Source organism: Gastrolobium bilobum, unplaced genomic scaffold (genome assembly GCF_033153095.1).
Source record: "Gastrolobium bilobum isolate Gb01-03AN ecotype WA unplaced genomic scaffold, APGP_CSIRO_Gbil_v1 utg4431, whole genome shotgun sequence".
In the NCBI taxonomy this organism is placed as follows: domain Eukaryota; kingdom Viridiplantae; phylum Streptophyta; class Magnoliopsida; order Fabales; family Fabaceae; genus Gastrolobium; species Gastrolobium bilobum.
The window spans coordinates 818,881-841,130 of record NW_026899844.1 but is presented as its reverse complement, the minus strand read 5'-3'; the positions used below and the strand labels follow the sequence as shown (position 1 = coordinate 841,130).

At 38.2% G+C, this 22,250-nt stretch overlaps 1 protein-coding gene across 2 annotated transcripts; it reads right to left on the bottom strand.

The window, feature by feature from the left end:
• Positions 1–16,845: 16,845 nt before the first annotated feature.
• Positions 16,846–22,216, bottom strand: LOC133293836 (uncharacterized). 2 transcript variants are annotated; one of them, XR_009749121.1, is made up of 6 exons: positions 21,560–22,216; positions 21,181–21,298; positions 20,378–20,730; positions 19,853–19,951; positions 18,271–19,630; positions 16,846–17,689 (listed from the first exon to the last, which is right to left on the bottom strand). XR_009749121.1 is itself a non-coding variant. In XM_061492437.1 (5 exons), exons 1-5 carry the CDS (start codon positions 22,144–22,146, stop codon positions 18,367–18,369), a joined length of 2,421 nt encoding a protein of 806 aa, XP_061348421.1. In that variant the 5' UTR covers positions 22,147–22,216; the 3' UTR covers positions 17,894–18,366. The 2 variants fall into 2 exon arrangements, 1 of the variants encoding a protein (XP_061348421.1); XM_061492437.1 differs by lacking the exon at positions 16,846–17,689 and having other exon boundaries at positions 17,894–19,630.
• Positions 22,217–22,250: the final 34 nt, after the last annotated feature.

Genomic DNA, 22,250 nt, shown 5'->3' with positions numbered 1-22,250 from the left:
ACATGGCATGAATATCTGTTGCACTGCATAGTTTTGGAACTGATATTCATATAAATGTTTTTAGAACTTATATTGCACTGCATTCCTTGTCTTACTGAGATTTATAGTTTAGATATCTCACCCCACGTTTGGAGAATGCTTATTTCAGGATCAGGTAATGTGGGGGTTGAGGCCCCAGGCTGCAGGAGGCCGGAGCTGAGTTAGATATTGATGATATTATATGTTGACATGTTGGATGCTGGATATGCTTGCTGCTTTTATGCTTTTAGCTTCATGTTATGATTTTGGATTATTTTGTTGAGACTCTGTCGTTTATGCTGTTAATTTGGTGAGCATGGGGATTGTCCATGCCACGTAGACTTGTTATGTCTTGTTTTAGTTGGAGTTGTATTAATGTATTAGGATATTGTCCGGATTACGTGATGTAATATCGTGACTTAGATACTCACTCTATATTTTATATTGAGGTATTTCAGTTAGTTGTCTTGCAATTTACATACAGGCATTGTTTTTATGAAATTGATTAAGTAATCAACTTGGCCAAGTAGAATGACGTCATAATTGGAAAAGAAAAATATATTTCGCAATTTTTAATTAAGCGCATCTTAATACGATAGTATGATAACATTACCGGATATACACGGGGTGTTACATTTTATGGTATCAGAGCAACGGTTCAAGGGAAAAGCCTGTATGTATTGCAATGATTAAGATGTTTGGTTGTGTCTGTCTTGTGTGTTTGCTCCGTTGGTTGCTATTATGATGATGCATATGTGATCACATTGTGTGGGCCTGATCAACTCATAAATTGTGTAACTTGTGCAGAGTCATGGTAGGATCCAGGAGAACACGTGAGACTGCTGAGGATCAACTCGATCCAATCCTGACTGCATTGGCTGAGATGCAGGAGGCCACTAGATTGGCCAACGTGGCAATGATGGACGCTACTAGATAAGCAAACCAGAAGGCCACGGAGGATGCTCCTGAGGCAAATCGGTTGGCGAACATGACCTTGATGAGGGCCATGTTGGAGGAGATGAGAGCTGGTCCAGCTGTTGGTCAGTTCCCACCGCCACCACCTCTACCGCCACCACCGCCGCCTCCACCTAGTGTTCAGGATGAGACCCTGAGTCACATTGGTAGTGCTACGCATGATGTTCGGGTGATGGAACCCTTTGTGGAGCCCACTGAGTACAGAGATGCGATTGATCGCCGGCTGAATGCTTTCCGTAAGCATAAGCCACCTACTTTTGATGAGTCTTATGATCCCATTGCTGCTGCAAGATGGCTTCAGGCGCTAGACAAGATCTTTCGGGTCATGCAATGTTCAGATCCGCAGAAGTTGATGTTCGCTACTTATATGCTGGAGGGCGATGCCCATGAGTGGTGGACGAACATTTCCCATGTCTACGAGATGCAGGGTCGTGTGATGACGTGGCCATTCTTTGAGGATAGTTTTATGGGTCAGTACTTCCCGTACGATGCACAGGAGAGGAAGCAAGGGAAGTTTGACAGGTTGGTTCAGGGCTCGTTGTCTGTTGACGAGTACCTGGCCAAGTTCAATGAGCTGGTGAAGTTTTCACACTTCAGGTTGGCGAGGCCTACTCCTGCATTATTGGCTGCTAAGTTCCGCAAGGGACTTAGTGAGAATATTGCTGGTTACCTTGTTGGTTCTGCTTCGAGAGACTTTGGGACATTGGTTCAACAGTGTCGTGATATTGAAGATTTCTACAGCACTAGTAAGGCCAAGAGGGCCAAGGTAGCTGGTAGTTCCACTTCTTGGAGAGACAGGACGTTTGGGAACAAGGGCAAAGGAAAGCAGATGGCAACTCGGCAAGCGTCGAATCAGTTCAAGAGGACTTCTGCTCAAGGGAGTGCAGCGAGACCTCCTGCTCCCATGTGTTCGGTATGCGGGAAGACTCATTTTGGACCGTGTTCTATCGGTCAGTTCATTTGTTTTCAGTGTGGCAAGGAGGGTCACTTCTCTAGAGATTGTCCGTCGTCGACGGCGAGAGCTACTGCAGTTCAGGCAGTGCCACTTCGGATGGTTCCCCTTCCACCTACTTCTGTACCGGTAGTGCCACCGTCTACATGACGTGTTTATACTCTGGATCGTCAGCAGTCGGATCGAGCTTCGAACCTTGTTAGAGGTACTGTTACCATTGGTGCATCATCTGTTGATGTCTTGTTTGACTCTGGGGCTACGCATTCTTTTATTGTAACCCTGATTGCTGTGGGACTTGAGTTGCCCATGTCTGTGCTTTCTCCACCGTTGCGGGTGACCACCGCCACCGGAGGAAAGTGTGATTCTACCACTGTACATCGAGATGTCGTGTTTCAGTGGGAGGGCCGTGAGTTCTCGGTAGATCTGAAAGGATTGCCGATGGCCAACTTGGAATTTATTCTGGGCATGGATTGGTTGTCCAGGAATTGTGCATTGATTGATTGTTGTGCCAAACGTGTGGTGATGTCTCCATGTGATTCCACAGCCAGTTCTTCGCCGTACATTTCGTTGCTGCAGGCTAGGAGAGCCTTGAGAGCAGGGGCATTTGGATATGTCATGTTGGGAGGTTTGGTGAGTGGGACACAGGAGGATATCACTGGCATTCCTGTGGTGAGGGAATTCCTCGAGGTGTTTCGTGAGGAGATTCCTGAGTTTTCGCCATAGAGGGAGATAGAGTTCTCCATTGATCTGTTGCCTGGTGTGGGGCCTATTCATTAGCTCCATACCGGATGTCGCCACCGTAGCTGGCAGAGTTGAAGAAGCATATTGAGGTTCTTTCAGTAAAAGACTTCATTCGACCGAGTGTGTCTCCTTGGGGAGCACCGGTCATCTTCGTGAAGAAGTAGGACGGGACAATGCGATTGTGCACCGACTACAGGCAGCTGAACAAGGTGACGATCAAGAACAAGTATCCCCTCCCTCGGATTGATGATCTGTTGGATCAGCTTAGGGGTGCTTGCGTGTATTCTAAGATTGATCTCCGGTCCGGTTACCATCAGATTCGGGTGAAGCCGAAGGATGTCCCTAAGACCGCATTTCGTTCGAGATACGGTCACTTTGAGTATTTGGTGATTCCGTTTGGACTCACCAATGCACCTGCTATGTTCATGGATTACATGAAACGAATTTTCCAGCCGTACCTGGATCAGTTTGTGATCGTCTTCATTGACGATATTTTGATTTACTCCAAGACGGAGGAGGAGCGTGTGGAGCATTTGATGTTCTGCAAGTGTTGGAGGAGGAGAAGTTGTATGTGAAGCCTTCCAAATGTGAGTTTTGGCTCAAGTTTGTGAAGTTTCTTGGGCATGTTATTTCTGCTGAAGGAGTTGCAGTGGATCCGAACAAGATCGAGGTCGTACTGGATTGGGAGAGGCTCAAGACAGTTACGGAAGTGAGGAGCTTTCTGGGTTTGACAGGTTACTATCAGAGGTTCATCAAAGGTTTCTCCATGATGATTCTCTCTTTGACTCTCCTTACTCGGAAGGAGACTCCATTTGTCTGAACTCAAGTGTGAGGAATGCTTTCAGGAGTTGAAGGAGATACTGACTACTGCTCCTGTGTTGGTCTTTCCTGATCCTGCGCTCGAGATTGAGCTTTACACCGACGCCTCTGGGAAGGGGCTAGGTTGTGTGTAGATGCAGTTGGGCAAAGTGATTGTCTATGCTTCGAGGCAACTGAAGTCTCATGAGGAGAACTACCCTACTCATGACTTGGAGTTGGCTGCTATTGTGTTTGCTTTCAAGATTTGGAGGCATTATCTTTTTGGTTTGAGGTTTGTGGTGTTTAGTGACCACAAGAGTTTGAAGTATCTTTTCGACCAGAAAGAGTTGAACATGAGGCAGAGAAGATGGATGGAGTTCATAAAGGATTACGACTTCGAGTTGAAGTACCATCCTGGCAAGGCCAATGTGGTAGCTGATGCTTTGAGCCAGAAACCCGGGAGCTCATCCAACTTGTTACTTGGTTTTCTTGATGTGGTTGAGAAGTTCTGAAACCTGGAAGTGACCGCTCCGAGTGAGGGTGTACTTCTCGAGCTGGAAGCAGCAGATGTTGTGAATGAGCTGTTAGAAAAGATCAAAGAGGCAAAAGTTCAGAGAGAGTGTCTGGATTACGTGAAGAACCAAGACGGTGTGTCTTGGAATGATGATAGACTTCTTTTGTTTCAGCAGAGGATCGTGGTCCCTCGAGGACCGTTGACCGAAGAGGTTATGGCAGAGGCCCATAAGGGCCAGTTTTCTATCCACCCTGGTGCTACTAAGATGTACCAAAACCTGAAGAAGAATTTCTGGTGGCCAGGCATTAAGAAAGATGTTGTTGTCTTTGTGTCCAAGTGTTTGGTTTGCCAGAAGGTGAAGATTGAACATCAGAGACCATTTGGTGAACTTCAACCTCTTAAAGTACCACTGTGGAAGTGGGAAGGTATTTCCATGGACTTTGTGGTGGGATTGTCGAAGACTCAGGCGGGTTGTGACTCTATCTGGGTCATTGTGGACAGACTGACGAAGCCTGCCCATTTTCTTCCAGTGAAGGTGAGCTTCACTACAGAGCAGTTGGCCAAGCTTTATGTTCGCGAGATTGTGAGGCTTCACGGGGTTCCCGAGAGTATCATCAGTGATAGGGACCCGAAGTTCACATCTCGGTTCTGGGAGGCGCTGCAAGAGGCTTTTGGTACGCAGTTGAGATTGAGTACCGCCTATCACCCTCAGACTGATGGACAGACTGAGAGGACCATCCAGACCTTGGAGGACATGCTGTGAGCTTGCACGTTGGAGCATGGCTCGACATGGGATAGGTACCTTCCGTTGGTTGAGTTTTCATACAACAACAGCTTTCATGCTAGCCTGGGCATGGCGCCCTACGAAGCACTGTATGGTAGAAGGTGTCAGACTCCTACTTGTTGGTCTGAGGTTGGGGACAAGGAGCTTTTTGGCTTGGACTTTGTCCAAGATACCACCCAGCAGATCCAGTTGATCAGAGAAAAGTTGAAGCAGGCGCAGAATCGCCAGAAGAGCTACTATGATGTCAAGCATCGTCCACTGGAGTTCAGTGAGGGTGAGCACGTGTTTGTGAGACTTTCACCTGTCACCGGTGTTGGTCGGACACTCGGAGTGAGGAAGCTGAGCCCGCGATATATTGGGCCATACCAGATCATTGGTAGAGTATGACCAGTTGCCTACCGGCTTGCCTTGCCTCCGAACTTGGCCAACATCCACGACGTATTTCACGTGTCTCAGCTTCGGAAGTACATAGCAGATCTGTCGCACGTGGTGCAACCTGATGATGTGGAGGTTCGGGAGAACCTAAAGACTCCCGTCTGACCACTCAAGATTCTCGATCGTGGCGAGAAGCAGCTGAGGAGCAAGATCATTCTGATGGTCAAAGTGCAATGGACCGGAAGAACTCCTGAGGAGTGTACTTGGGAGCGTGAGGACGAGCTTCTCCGGCAGTACCTCGAGTTTCGAGACATGTATGTTTTCTGAATTTGAGGACAAAATCCTAAAAAGGTGGGGTGAATGTAAGAACCCGCACCGTTAATTAAGGAAATTAAGTAATTAATTATGTTAAATTAGGAAATGATTCCATAATTGACCCTAATAATTATAAGAGGCTTTAATAATTATGATAAGTGATTAAGAATGCTGAAAGTCACTTTTCGGAAGAAAAATGCAGATACCGGTTCTGCGAGTCGGTATAAATGCGTACCAAAAAAGTATCCCGGAAAATTATAATAAGTGCATGATAATTCCTAGAATAATTTATAGGACTTGTAAAACGAGTTTCAAGTCAAAATAATGAGAACTGGTGCCAGAAACTGATACGGGCTATGAAAAGCGCGTACCGAAAAGGTGCTCCGAAAAATATAATAAAAATATGATAATTATTGTAAAATTGAGTAGGTTAAGAATTCAAAGTTTGGGATTAAAATGCTAAGCGTAGCAATTAAAGTTAATACAGTGTGGTTAGTGTTAAGTGGACCTATATAAGCCTAAGGGCACAAAACCCTAGGCCATACTCAACCTCTACGTGAGTCTTTTTGCTGATTCTCTCCAGCCTTCTCTTCTCTCTTGAAAATCTTGGCCTTTGCTCATGAAAAGGGACCAAGAAGTCATCTTTGTTGTGAGTCTTCTTCTTGAGAGTTGTAAACACTAAGCTTGAGAGCATTGTGAGAGGGTGGTGGAGCATTTTGAGTTGATGCTTGCTGTTTGTGGGACGTTTTTGGGGATGTTTGTTCTGAGTTTGGGTTGTGTGGCCTTGTTCTTGGCTTCTTGAGCTTCAAGAAGCCACCTTTTGGCATAAATGGACAAGTTTGAAGTGTATTTCCGTAGCCTTGTAAAGTCAGAATTGTGGGAGCTTCAAGTGAGCTCCAAGAGCATCTCCCTTTGCTGTTTTTAGCTTGTGGTATGATCACCATCTTTGAACTTGAGTTTTTATGCTTAAAAATGGAACCTTGATGCATGTAATGGTTAAAAGATGATAACCTAACGTTGGGTAATGTCAAACACCCCTAGAAATGCATGTTTGGGCTTCTGTAATCGGTAAAAATGGAACATTGGAAGGATATCTTCACGAAATGCAGTAACTGCATTCTGTCGTGAAATATCCGGATATCTGATCGTGAAATATCCGGATATTGATATCCGGATATGTACAGTGAGATATCCGGATATGCCCCGAGGAATATCCAGATATTATGGGATTTCGTAGAACAGTAGATGTGTTGTGTGTACAGTAGGCTATTGGGGGTTTGTGGACCCTGGATTGATGAAGTTGAACTTCTGTAATTAATGAACTAAGTCAGAATCATGTGATTAAGGGCTTGTGGCTTTGTTGGAAGCCTTAAGACGTAAATCGTAAAAGGAGAACGTAGCCTTTATGTTAATGCTTTTGAGCTATGTATGTTGATATACTTGCTGGTCCTAAATCAGATTGTGATCTGCTGTGTGTTGGACTTGAGTTGTGAGGACTCTTGGCATTGGATAGTGAGCTTGCAAGGTAAGCTTTCGTGTCCTCGGTTTAGCCATGGTGTGGTTCCACCATGTCCCATGGGGGTATGGTTATATGCATGTTGTGTTACGTGCTTTTGATGTTTTGGAAATACTATTGAGCTGTTATATGCTAGTGCCTTTATGATATGCATGTGGTGTTCCACCTATACGGTAAGCCTGAGTATGTGGTACATACAATATGGTGAGGCTGTGGGTGAGGTGCAAGCGGTGTTCCTTGTACTACATGTAGGAATAGACGTATTCCTGCATTTCTCTGGCCAGTAGAATAGTTTAAACACACGTGACATGAATATCTGTTGCACTACATAGTTTTGGAACTAATATTGATATAAATGCTTTTAGAACTTATACTGCACATGTAAGTGAGCTTGGGGTGGAAGATCCTTGAGGACCCCTTGTTTTACTGAGATTTCTAGTTTAGAGATCTCACCCCACGTTTGGGGAATACTTATTTCAGGATCAGGTAATGTGGGGGTTGAGGCCCCAGGCGGCAGGAGGCCGGAGCTGAGTTAGATATTGATGATATTATATGCTGACATGTTGGATGCTGGATATGTTTGCTGTTTTTATGCTTTTAGCTTCATGTTATGATTTTGGATTATTTTGTTGAGACTCTGTCGTTTATGCTGTTGATTTGGTGAGCATGAGGATTGTCCATGCCACGTAGACTTGTTATGGGTTGTTTTAGTTGGAGTTGTATTAATGTATCAGGATATTGTCCAGATTACGTGATGTAATGTTGTGACTTAGATACTCACTCTATATTTTATATTGAGGTATTTCAGTTAGTTGTCTTGCAATTTACGTACAGGCATTGTTTTTATGAAATTGATTAAGTAATCAACTTGGCCAAGTATAATGACGTCATAATTAGAAAAGAAAAAGATATTTCGCAATTTTTAATTAAGCCCAGCTTAATACGATAGTATGATAACATTACCGGGTATACACGGGGTGTTACATAGGCCAACTTTCAAAAGGTCGAGCCTATAAGCCCACAGGCCAGCCTATATTGTACTATTTATTTTAAATAAAATAAAATAGAGTAAGTATGTCTTGAAGAAAAAACAAAAGATATAAATTTAATCAATTGCAATTATTTATAACTTAATTATATTCGATTATATTATAATAGAAATCTTATTTTATTTCTTATATAGGAGGAACCAACATCTCAACATGTTATATTGTATATATGAATATATTAAAAGATTTTTGGGAGAGTTATACTTACTACAAGCATCATGATTTATTTGTTGGATTCATGTAGTTATTTTAATTTACATAGTATGGATTTGTTTATTGGATCTGATGTAATATATGTTATTTAGTTTGAGCATTTTGCTTTTGAAAATGACTTAAGTGCATATTGTATGAGTTTTGTTACGATTCATGATTCTGTTTGGACGTTGAAATTATGATTTTTGGTGTAGCAATTCAATTTGAGTACTTTGTAAAGTTGATTCATGGTTCTGCTTGGAAGTTAAAAATTAACAGGCTAACGGGCCAAGCTATGTCATTTATTTTTTTATAAACAGGCCAAACCAGGCTAACTGTTAGACTCATACTAGGCTTGAGCCATGCCAAATTGAAATTTTTTGACGTAGGCTTGGGCTTTTCGGGGCAAAGCTTGGCCCAACCCAGCCCATTCTCACCCTTAGTGGCAGCGATGGTGACAATGGTAGTGGTGGCGCGGTGTGGTTGGTGACGGTAATGATGGTGGTAGTGATGGTGTGGTGATGGCGGCGGCGGTGGTGGTGACAACAGTTGCTACTGCAATGGTGTAACACCCCAAATTTCTAACAATTTATAATAGCATAAATAAATTCAATAATTTTATAAATAACAGCGGAAGTTCAAAATAATCAAATTTGGGAAGTGTTACCGCCGCACTTGTACAAGGACAAGTGCAAGGCTAACTCTATTACATTCAAATAAAAATCTAAGACTACAGTTTTTTTTTATACATAATATTTATGACAGCTAGAAATATCCGAGTCGTGATCCTCACTGCCCACAGCTAGCCCCATCCTTTGCAAAATGCTTCACTGAAAATCTGCTCCCCCGCAGCCGCAGGATCATTGCAGTCAAACAAACACAAAAGTCAGCAAAGCTGGTAATCCCAATCAAAATACGATTAATGTAATTAATAACAAATTAAATCAAATATCAAATAGTGTTCAAATCGATTCCACATTAATCAAATCAAATATGAATATAATAATCAAAATTCCATTATATAATATTTATCTTTATTAAGTTCATTTGATGTATTTGATAATTATCAACTAACATATTTAGCACAACATTAGTCATAATATGATAATATTCACAACTCAATGACATTCTTCATAATCAAATCAAATAACAAATTTCATTATTAATAATGTTTAAGTTCATTATATTTAGTGGGAAGAGAACCATGGTAGACCCGGGAAACCCTGCCAGTCTACCCCGTGACCCGGGGAAAAACCACTGTTACCAGCCACGTATAATCAAAATTGGCCATAATGAATTCACATCTTCCTAGTGTGCACACCTCTTCCCAAAGTTGCTACTAGTATCCCGGGAAAAAACCACTGTTACCAGATACCACTTTGGGAAGAACGGATACAATCTTTTTCACATCAATTTCACATCGGAGGCATAAAGCCCAAAAGTTGTGTTCATCACTTTGGAAGGTACCATCCCAAAGCTATCCTCCCACCATTAATTTATTACAAACACACACAATCAGGAAAGATTCAATCATAATTATTTATTCTTTAAGTATTATCATCTCTAAATGAATTACTCAAGGGCATTATAATTTTCCAAAGTATCATAATTCAAACAACTATTATCATAAATTCTCGAATTTATATAACAATTCAAATCTTCAACATTCATCATAGTAAAATCCAAATCCGATCATCATCATAACTTTCCAATTTATTCAAGGATATGATAATTCAAATCTTCAACATTCATAACAGTAAAATCCAAATCCGATCCTCATCATAACTTTCCAATTTATTCAAGGATATAATAATTCAAATCTTCAACATTCATCACAATAAAATCCAAATCTGATCCTCATCATAACTTTCCAATTTGTTCAAGGATATAATAATTCAAATCTTCAACATTCATCACAGTAAAATCCAAATCTGATCCTCATCATAACTTTCCAATTTATTCAAGGATATAATAATTCAAATCTTCAACATTCATCATAGAAAAATTCAAATCCAATCATCGTCATTCAAATAATCCCATCACATCAATTATCATAGTTATAAATATTCAAATTCAATCATTAAAACACATATTTGGAAAGTTTTTCTTAAAGAGTATTATAATTCCATAATTTTCATAATTATTCAATAAGATCCATATATTGCACCTGAATTAAGTCTTATACCATACATTGCACATAATTATAATTTCTAAAATAATAACATTTTATATCATATATTGCACATAATCATAATTTCTAAAATAAAAGTTTATATCATATATTGCAAGCTGATTCGGAATTCTCTTTCATTCCAACTTGTATCCATATTCTAATTATCATATGTAGTAATTTAAATTTAAAAAAAACAAATACCTATATATATAGAAATGTTCATACCAAACTATTAAGAACATCTACGGATTACATATAAGGATTATGCCCAAATTTCATATGATAGAGATATCCTAAACACCTAGGGATTAGGATTACATCCAAGTTTTATATATAAGAAATAACCTACGAATAGGATTACACAACAAATCTACAACCACCTAGAGATTAGGATTACCTGGTCTCCGTTTTTGCTAACTTCTAGAAGAGAATAAATTGGGGCAGAGAACCGGTTGGTAACCAAAAGAATATAGAAAACAAATAAACTTTTGAAGTAAGGAGAGAGAGTAATAGAGGAGAAATGTTGAAGAGTGAATTAGTTTGTTTAGGCTAGGCCTCTATTTATAGTTGAAGTTTTGGGCTCGGATATGGGTTTCGTGCATTTATTTCCTTTTTCTTTATTGATGTATTTGGCTCAGATTACAGCTAACTTATTTGCTGACTCATTATTGACTCATCATATCTAATCAAATTACCAATCGAACATTATCAATCGAACATTACCAATCAATCATTATTAATCAATCATTATCAATCAAACATTACCAATCAAACATAAATGCTTAAATCATCAATCAATTAATAAATCAATTAATCATAATTTATCATCTAATATATATATATATATAATTATATATTATCACATAAAACAAATAATATTACTATTATTATCTTACCTCTTATTATTTTAACTATTATCAACTCATTAATTAAAAATATTAAATACCAATATTATTAATTACAAAAATACTAAATATCATTATTATCCAAAAATATTTATTATTATTATATTATTATTATTATTATTTTATTAAAAGAAAATATGGGGTATTACAAATGGTAATGGTGATTGGTGACGGCAATGGTTACGACGATGGTGGTGATGGTGACGGTAGTGGCTGCGATGATGGTGGTGGTGGTTGGTGGCGGTTGTGGTGATGGTGGTGGCATAGTAGTAATGATGGTGGCGATGGGTGGAGTGGTGGTGGCATCATGATGGTAGTGGTGACGACGACACTGGTGTTACGACGACGAAGACAACGATGGTGGCGGTGGCTGTGTCGGGATGATGGTGGTGGAGGTGATGATAGTAGTGGTGGAAAGTGATTGAGAGAGACGAGTGTTTCTCATTTTGTGTCCGGGAAAAAAAAAATTCCTTTATTTTTTTTGTTCCCCAACACAAAAACTAAACTTGTTCATCCTGGGAACAAGAAAATAAACTGATTTTACCAAACCTATTTCTATCTATTTCTGTTCCCGGAAACAGAAATAAATAAAAAAACTGATTTCGAGAAGATTGTCATGCACATCCGTAATGACGTAATTTATCATTATTTTACCTATGTGTACTATTGTACTAGAACAATTTTTCTTTTAAAATACTTTTTTTGTAAAGCTTGCGAAAATAATTGTAAAACCAATGATATTTAGGGTGTGCATCCTAAACTTTCCAGAATCACTTTTTTTTATTATTTTGTTCCTAGAAACATAAATGGATAGAAACAATATTTGACAAAATCGATTTATTTTTTTGTTCCCAAGAATGAACCGGTTCAATCTCTGCTTTTTATTCTCGGACGCAAAATGAGAAACACTTGTCTCTCTCAACTACTCTCATCATCATCACCACCATTCTGACACGATTACTGCTACCATCGTCGTACCGCCACCACCACTATCGTTACCGCCATCATCGCAATCATTGTCGTCGCCATCACCATCACTATCACTACAACATCATATGAAAAGGAAAATGATGATCCGTAATTTTTTTATGCTTAATAGGAATAATTTTTTATTCTATTATTTGTTGTGTTATCAAATGCAATTTTCATTCTCATAAAAAAATAGAACATGTTATCAAATATATATTTTTTCTCTAAAACTTGTTCCAAGACATAGAAATATAAAAGAATTGTTTCTTTTCAGACATAATGTTTGGGAACAGAATGATTGTCGTGCACGTCTAATATCAAATTTATATTCAAAACTCATTATAAGGATTTTATATAAATTTGGAAAATACTAATTAATATGAAAACGCATAAAATATATTTAATAGGTTAAAATGAAGAATAATCTTTAACTTAAATGAATTGATAAATAGCTTGTGTAGTTGCAATTGTAAAAATTAATTAAGTTGAAATATTAATATATGGTCACCTAATGAAGATTGGGAGAGATTTTTACTTCCTTTTTTTCTTATTACCTCTTGCTATCAAATATTAATCGTTGATTTCTGTCAATCTAACGATATAAATTATTTTATTAATTAATTATTAATTCTCAATAAATTATAACCGTTAGATTGACGGAAGTCAATGAGTAAAATTTGGTAGTAAGAGGTAGTAAATAAAAAGTAGGAAATATAACCTCCCCATGAAGTTTTTGGTAAATCTGAATTGGAAGAAAGTCCAATATTAGGTTATTTTAAAGGGAAAAGTGTTTGCCATTTTAAATGGCATAAAGTTATGTCATTTTAAGAGAGAGAGACATAGAAAAAAAAAATTATTTGAATTTTAAATTAAAAAAACCACCCACTTTCTCTCTCGTGATTTCCGTTTTTCTGTGTCTATCTCTCTCTTAAAATGACATGACATAACTTATTTCATTTTAAATGACAAACTCCAAACCCTATCTAAAATATAAAAATGGAAATTATAGGGAGAAAAAAAACTTGAGTTGTGAAAACAAATTAGCAATGGCGATTTTTGGCGAACTCACGAACAACGAACAAATTGAGACGTCAGTAGAGAAAGATGACAATCTACATAGGAGCAACAAACAAAATAAAGGTGGCAATGAGACTTTCTCCAACACATTCTCTAAACAAGAATGTAAGCTTAGATGATGTGTAATGATCCCACTCGTAGGAAATCCTTTCGAGAGACATTGATGAAACACAATGGTGAGGATCTCCATGATGAAGAGGATGGTATAGACTAGAAAGTGCACATAAAAAATATCCATGGCTTGGATGATTGTGAGGGTGATGAATGGAGCTTGAAGGAAGTTATAAACAAAAATGATATTTCAAATTTCTTGGGCACTAAGTCTACTAACCAACACAGCGAATTCCCTGGACGCAGGCCTTCATTGTAAAACTTACGGGGCAGAAGGTGGGAGTTGCCTATTTTAAAAAGAAACTTTAGGCTCTGCGGGCATACGATGGATTAATAGTATACGTTTGAGACATCGATAACGACATTTTTTTTTTTTGGAGTTAACTCAACTTCACTGACTCCCCCAATTAGTTTGGAATAAAGATATTGTTGATGTTGATGGTGGAGTTAACTCAACTCTAATTACTGTATTTGAGGTTAGTTGAGGTTAGTTGGCTCATCTTGGTATTTCTACAAGTTTCGGCTCATTGAATCGACAGTGGAACTAATTTGGGATGCTGGAAGATATTTAAACCCCTTCAAAAGTTAGGGGATCGAATCAAACTCTTTTCTTTTCACTTACTTAGCTTCATGAGCTATCACCGTTTGGTATCACTAATTACTTCTTCATTGTTAAGTTTACAAGCAAATATGACCTCCTTGCTACGCTTACTGGTGGACCATGAATGACCTTTGGTCACTACTTGTCCATCAAACATTGGGAACTGGAGTTTAACCCAAATGAAGCATATATAACAAAAATCACTACATGGGTTCAGTTGCTGGACATTCCTAGGGAATTTTACTAAGGCCCTTTCCTGCGAAGGCTTGGTAATTGGATGGGAAAATCATCCGCATAGATCGCACCACTATTGTTCAGTCTAGAAGCAAGTATGCTCGCATATGCGTGGAACTAGACTTATCCAAACCGTTGAAAACAAGTACAGGTTGGAAAGAAAGGAGAAAGGGGTTTAATACGAGGGATTATACTTTATTTGCTTCACTTTTGGCAAGTATGTTTATTCCCAAGAATGGTGTCCCACAAATCCTACTTTGGTGGACAATATAGTGCAACATCGAGAAGTTACCAACTAACAACTGATGTAGTTAGCGTGTTAATTGGCGGATCCAGGAAATTAATGAAAGGTAGGCACTCAATAAGTTTAAGTATATATAGATTTGGGTCTGGTCTGAAACGCGACTTGCGAGCAGCTGCCTGTTGACTGGGTCTGGCTGTGATGGATTGCTAATCAACTAGACCCATGATGGACGAAGAAACAAATGTTTCAACTTCCAATAACGGAGATTGGATTGAGGTTTGCGAGGAGATGAATCAGTATGTAGATGCAAACGATGGGTCTGGAATAGAGCTTTCTGCTGTTAGGTTTGGATAATGAAGATGGAGGAGGAAAAAAACTCACAGGAAAATAAAATAGAAGGAGGAAAATTAAAGGGGTAAGATATCGTAGCAACCAACTAGGGTTACTACCAAACAATTTCACCATTAGATCGATTATGTTGATTCAACGGTTATATTTATTTATATCTTTGTATGGTTATGATCCTCATATTTAATGTAAAAGCATTAAATATAGAAAATCATAATCATACAAAGGTGAAAATAAATATAAAGTATTAAATATGGGGAATCATAACCATACAAAGATAAAAATAAATATAACCGTTGGATCAACATAATCAATTTAACGGTGAAATTGATTGGTAGTAACCCTAATTGATTGTTACAATATTCTACCCCAAAATTAAATTGGAAAAACTTGAATTTTAAGAGAAGGGTATTTTTGTATTTTTGCATCATATTTTAAAGGTGGACACTTGCCCCCTTTCTCCTTAACCTAGATCCGCCTTTGAATTCATGCTAACGTATTAATATGAGTGATACGTGCACTCTTAAAGCAAAAGAAGCTTGAAGGATAAGGTTGCTCTCGTTGAACATTTAGATAGATTTGCCCTATCTAGTGAAGTAGTGACCAAATGGACTTGCATGACTTAAGGGAATCCAAGACAGCATTGGTGATTGCATCACCCAGCCATATCATAGTGCAATCAACATGATCCTTTACTATACGGATGTGTGCGTGTTCAAATCGAACGTAGGAATTTACGACTTGATTCTATATAAACCCGTTCCCTCCATCCACCTTCTATATGGAATGCGCACAATATTGGTTACATTATTTTGGTAAAATATTTGACGTTTACATCACTTCGGTAATTTATTTTAAAAGTTGCATTAATTCGGCTAAAAGATAAAATATAAAAGTTAAAATGTTGTGAAAATTATATCCATCTTTTTTTCTTCTTTTAAATACCAACTAGTATTTGAAGTCTTAATAAACCCGACTAATTTTATTTTAGATTTGAGTTTCTTCACCTTCCTCAAGAATTGCGACTCTCATGAATCAATCTGTCTACTCTATAAACAAGTCAAATCCTAGAACCTAACCAAGTTACCATTAGACCAATAACTTTTATATTATATTTATCATCTAATATAAATTTAAATATGTTTTAAAATAATTTACTGTATATTTAAAACAATTAATAATCAATAAGCGAAAATTTAGAAAAAAAATATATTCTATAATGCTCTAAATCACGCTATGAGTTGTTATACTTCTATAACTTTTTATAATATATAATATGCAAGACCAACTTACGTAAGAATAATAAATTTATATTCACCCTTAGTGATTGATTCACTTATATTCAATAATTTATAATTTTATATAAATTATAGCCTTTACATGAGATCAATAATTAAGAATGAGATTTTAATTTACTCGGACATCTTACCCCATATATCATCCAGCTTTTAAAATTTAATTTTTAAAATTTTTACGTACTACTTCTCATATCTATATACATGCAATTTAACAGAGTTTCAACGCAAATTGGGTTTATGCCATGAAACCGCCCATTTAAAAGTTGGGACCTCATTCGCCCTTGGTTTAACTTCAAGCACATCATAACCTATAATTTTTCAAACATCAGAACCATTCATTTATGCTGATCTAATTGCAAAAAATGTGTCATTTCAGTACTCCAGAAGATGTTTGCACGACTCACTTTAAAAAAATGAAAAGCTCAATGTCCGTCAATCTAATCCACAGGCCGGGATGATTTTTTTTTTCAATCAACTGAAAAAATAGTAAAAGCCATACCTATAGTTAAATACAGGGCTCGGGAATATTGTAATAGCAAGAGAAGACATTCATCCCCGAGCACACTTAAAAAGAGAATATCAAGCTGCAATAGAAACCGTACAATCGATTAAAAAATCAATATTGCCTACACAATTTTCGTATTCATAATCTCGCACAACAACATGGGTGATTACAAAAATGGGCATTGTTTACTTTGAACTTGCACTCATATTTAGAAGTTACTAACATAACTACTAGGAATAGAAATATTATTTGGGATATTTTGATATATTATGATATTCTAGAATCTTATCTTACTCTTTTACATAAAAGCCTCGTTTATGTACAAATCAACAATTATTCAATGAAATCAATTTTTCTATTATTTTCTCTTTATCATATTTCTAACATGGTATCAAAGCTGGAAGATGACTAAGAAAAAAAAATGCAGCCAAAGAGGAGACACGACTAGGAGAAACATGATCCAGCAAAAAGATAAACACACGACTGGAAAAGAGAAGGACACGGCCGGAGGGGAAGAGACCAGATAAGAAAAACGCAGATCGAAAAACTTCAATAATCTGGAACGAAAATGCTACAGTCGGAGCAAATGCATCCTAGAGGGAAAAAACGCAGATCAAAGAACAAAGGAGAACAAATCTATTTGGTAAACAGTCGCCCGGGCCTGGTCACTGCGACCCCCTTTGTGAGGAGGCACCCCTTCTCCCGAAGTTACGGGGCTATTTTGCCGAGAGAAATGGAAACAAATCTGGAAAGAAGGAAAACACAAATCTAAGAAATCAAGAAAGGAGAAGTCGTCGAAGATGAAAGAGACACCGAAAAACTTCCACGAAACCGGATACAAAGGAGGAAGGGCGGTTGTTGGACGAAGACGCAGCGATGAAGGTCCAACGAACAAGAACAGACACAATGAAGATCCATGGAGGTCCGACGAAAGATGAAGACAGGAACGAGAAACAGAACAGCCACGAATGACGCCGGTGAACGAACAACGCCTCCTAAAAAGAACTAGGAAATCTCAGATGAAGGTAAAAAAAAAATGAGATGAAAAAGCAAGAGAAAAGAAAATGACACAGCCATAAAGCTATGGAGGGTGGTATCGCTCTTATACCATATTAGAAATATGATAAAGAGAAAATAAGGAAAAAATTGATTTCATCGAATAGTTATACATAAATGAGGCTCTTATATAAAAGAGCAAGAGAAGATTTTAGAACATCATAATATATCAAAATATTCCAAATAATATTTCTATTCCTAATACTAATAAAGCATACATTGCTATCGGCGGGGCACATATTTGCTTAAAAGAAAAGAGATATGATCAGTTATGGCCTATATATGGATGACCGCAGTGTGGCACTGCATACCGCTCATGTAGCAGGTTAACTTTGCTAATAAATAGCATGAACCAGACAAACTTGGTTGCCTAACTGAACTTCTAGCCATACAAGAACTGTAGTATTTTTTAAAATGACTTGGAATAGGTACATGGAGGGGGGATTTTTTCCAAGGTTTATTTGAGCTTTCCAATCGTTTCCATGAAATTTTAGCACCAAATGATCTATTGAATACTGACCTTTAGAGGCTTGTACCACATTTGACTTTGGCGATCACCAATAGTCATCTGCAACAACAAACTGAGTAACAAAAATTTGTTTATGGAGCTATGGCATTATCTTTCAATCACTCGCCTACTATTTCTAAATTCGCCAGAACCCTTCTCATCCACACTGTATTTATTAAACCGTCCTCTGCTATTACTGTCTTCAAATTTCTGCCAATTCTGGCCATTTCCTCGAGATCCTCCACCATTCCCATAAGACTTCCGGGAAGATCCAATACGGTCATTTCCTCGAGACACTCTGCCGTTACCATAAGATTGCTTGGATGATCCATCAAAATCTTCAAACTTCTTCCAATTACGGCTATTTCCCTGAGACCCTCTACCATTCCTATAAGACTGCCGGGATGATCCATCAAAATCATCACCGAACATATTTTCTTTGCGACCACCAGTGGATCCAGACTTCCTGTCTTTAGTAAAGTTCCTTCTCCCAGAATCATGTCTATGCCCATTGTTTTGTCTGGATGGATCATGTTTGTTCCCTTTATGTTTTCTCGATGAATATACCTCATTTAAGTCATCATCCTCATCAGAGTATAAGCCAGCACCAACATCTTCGTCAGATTCAGAACCGAAGCTTAATTTCTTGGGTGGACTTCTGCCCCTTCTTTTCTGGCCAGCAGCAGAAACATGGCTAGATTTGAAATTGGAAAGAATGGACTGCTGTTCATTGGTATCAAAATCAAGACCATCAACATCCTTGGATCCAGAGAAAGATGTATTCTTGCGAATTGAACGAGATTGGACATTTCTTCTGGAAGCTGTTTTGTGACGTGCATGCATTTTATCATCAGCATCTTCGATATCTTCCAACTCCGAAGAGTCTTCAGCTTCTGAGAAATGACTTTTAGATGCTTCCATTCTTGTACTACTATTTTGAGCTTGAGTTTCTAGCTCGTAACTATCTATATCATCCTCATCCTCAAAATCATCAAACCCTATTCCAGGTCTATGAAGACCAGGATTATCATATTCTCCTTCACCGGACCTTTGCACTCTCTCATTTTTCTGAAAATCATCTTCCCTCCCCCTATAATTTCCATGTTGAGCCTGGTTATCTGAAGGGAAATCTTCATCTATAGCATGAGCATCTGCATACTCAAAAGCAGCTACATCTGCACCATCTGATTCATTGTCATCGAAGTCAAAATTCCAGGCATTCGAAAACTCTTGCCAGTTGCCCTTCTTATCTAACTTTGGCTTGGAATTGTTCATTTTATCTTGCATTTTATTCTCCAGAAATTCATCAGGTGGGCGTTTACAATCGCAATGAAAGCATACCATGTTCCTCCTGTAATTCAAGAAGTTGCACCTGCCAGAGGAAAAAAGGTCAAGCACAAAAAAATTTAGTAAAAGATACTTCAAGGGACATATAAGCCTCTCAATCTTTCAACGAACATAATACCGCATGCTATTAATATTTAATTATATCAAAACAGCATGCTTCACACTGATGTCCTAAGCTTCAGATATGAATAGTATATTTGCCTTCACTGTGTATGTGTGATTATAGAAGTCAAGGACTTAAACTTACTCAGGACATTCCCATTCTCCTGGCAGCAACTGTCTCTTAGGACGCTTGGCATCACACTGTAAGCAAGCAGTATTCTTAGCAAAATTCATGAATTCACACCTGAAAAGTGTTACAGCATCTTCAGTCAACAGGAAAAATCAACTATTATATGCTTGATGTCATTCCATAGCAAATTATTCATAACCAATTGATTATCTAGTCTAGTCCTATATCTTAAATTACTTTATTCCAAACTAATTTGGGTCATTCAATGAACCCATATAAAACAAATTAATGAAAAATAAGTAATAAATAACAAAATAATATATATATATAATAAAAAATTAATTTAATAAATCTAATAATGATACCTATCAGTAGTATGCCCAAAAATAAAGTTCATACGGTTCACAGGGAGTACCAGGCAAAAGAAATTGGAGAAAAGAGTTTTTCGAACAGAAAATTGACTTGAAACCAACATGCACCCAGGTAGTAAAACCAAGTGTTCATTATTGCAAGTAAATCACAGAGATTCAAAGGACATACTTAGGACATAGCCAGTCCCCTTTTTTCATCTCGACATCATCACGTCCAACACGTTTCTTTGGAGGAGGAGGAGGTTGTTTCACTTTTGGTGGAGGCTTTTTAATCACTGGAGGAGGGAGATTTGGATCAATAGGAACCGAACTCAGCTTGACAACCTCATGAAGCAATTTACGAACCACTGTTTTGACAGACTTTTGCTTTAGAAGTGACTTGTTGATGACTGATCCATTAACAGGATCGAAACCAAAAGTCAGTAGAATCCGCATGACATCAATAGTCCGTGCCTCATCCTCCTTGTTCGTTAGCAGATATGCCCTTTCACAATTGTTTCTCAAACTGCAGGAACTACAGACCTGGTATCAATGAATTTTTAATCATATAAACAAAAAAATATTCAACCTAAAGAGTAACATATGCTAAGGATTGAAGAATGAGACCAAATAAGAGAGATGAAGGGGGGTGTCTGACAAAGAGAAAGTAATAGATGTGTGTATGAGAGAGAGATATAAAGGATGCTAGCAGAGTCAAAGTGATTACAATTTCTTCACCACCAACCATAAATATAGACACAGATATACGAAATTCCATATCTTCTCAGCAAACTAGTAGAGTATATTGAATGGCCTCCTGCCTCCAACATCCAAAACAAAATTCCCTTTCGCTTACACTTGTATCCATACAGATGGAATCAAGGAACTCAGACAAAGAAATTTACAGATTTCAAAATTGGCATAACAGAATCAAGAAGCAATTAAGAAATTGGCAGTTGTGTGCAGTACAAAACAAAAACGTGTTACACTTACATCTCCTTCATCGAGGTGGACATGCTTCCTTAAAAGCTTTGAAGAGAAAACCACCTTTCTATCCACACTGGGGCATCCAAAACCAACCAAAATTTGAATATCCTTCCTCGACAAGGACCTGGAATCAATATCCTATTTCAGCAATTGTGATGCAAAGTAGCAGTTGGAAAGTTATCATCACATCAAAAACATATCCATACACACAGTAGTAAACAAAACAGAGCAGTAACAGGCTACAATATTATTTTGTTACCACTGCTCGCCCAAAAACGTAACATACCATTGGGGAAAATTGTCACTTAGATTTGTTTTTTTAATACCAAAGTCACCTAACCCATTCAACCACCAAAAAGAATTAAACTTACGTAAATGCACAAACCTCAATATGTCGAAACGGTCTTTCCCAAAATTGAGACATGCATTATGAACGCTCTTGAAATCCTTAGTCAAATCGAATCCAGCATCATCCACAACTTCGGGAGGATCGAAACCTAAATCGTGAACCATTTTATCCTCGTCCATCCTCCTGTGATCAAAGTAATTCTGGTGCACCAGCCTTTCCATCAATTGGATCCACTCAGGCCATGGGTGCACCATCTCCACCTCATTCTTCGCCACAAGCTTCGACTCAGCAGGTTTAGGGATTTCATCCGCTGCAAATGGTGATTCTGATTCGGTACCATGAGTATCGTTTTGAGCGGTTAAGGTGATCTTGGATTCGCGCCAGGATCGAATGCGTTGAAGCGTTTCGTTCTTCTGGGAGCGCTCTTTTTCAATGGCATCGATTTGATCAAAGACGAAGCTGAGACGCGCAGAAAGGGTAGAAGGTTTTGGGTTTGATTCTGGGGAGGTTGAGAATGGTTTGGTGACAAGCTGCAAGAGTAAGAACGAGGATTTAGGGTTTAGGGGAGATAGGGAGAGAGAGAAGCGTCTGGTTAGTAAGAGAGAGAAAGGACCATAAGCCATTATTTAGGGTTTAGGGTTTATTACACTCACTGCAAACTTAAAACCTCCATCAGAGTTTACACACTGCGAGAAAGCCTAAACCCTCCATACAGGTGCGTTTTAGT

Excerpts from the sequence above, each read along its gene's own strand:
- LOC133293836 (XM_061492437.1), bottom strand. The coding sequence starts at position 22,146 with ATGGCTTATGGTCCTTTCTCTCTCTTACTAACCAGACGCTTCTCTCTC. Across the intron at positions 20,731-21,180 it reads TCCACCTCGATGAAGGAGAT|GTCTGTAGTTCCTGCAGTTT; the intron begins GTAAGTGTAACA and ends CATTGATACCAG. Across the intron at positions 19,952-20,377 it reads GGGGACTGGCTATGTCCTAA|GTGTGAATTCATGAATTTTG; the intron begins GTATGTCCTTTG and ends AACACTTTTCAG.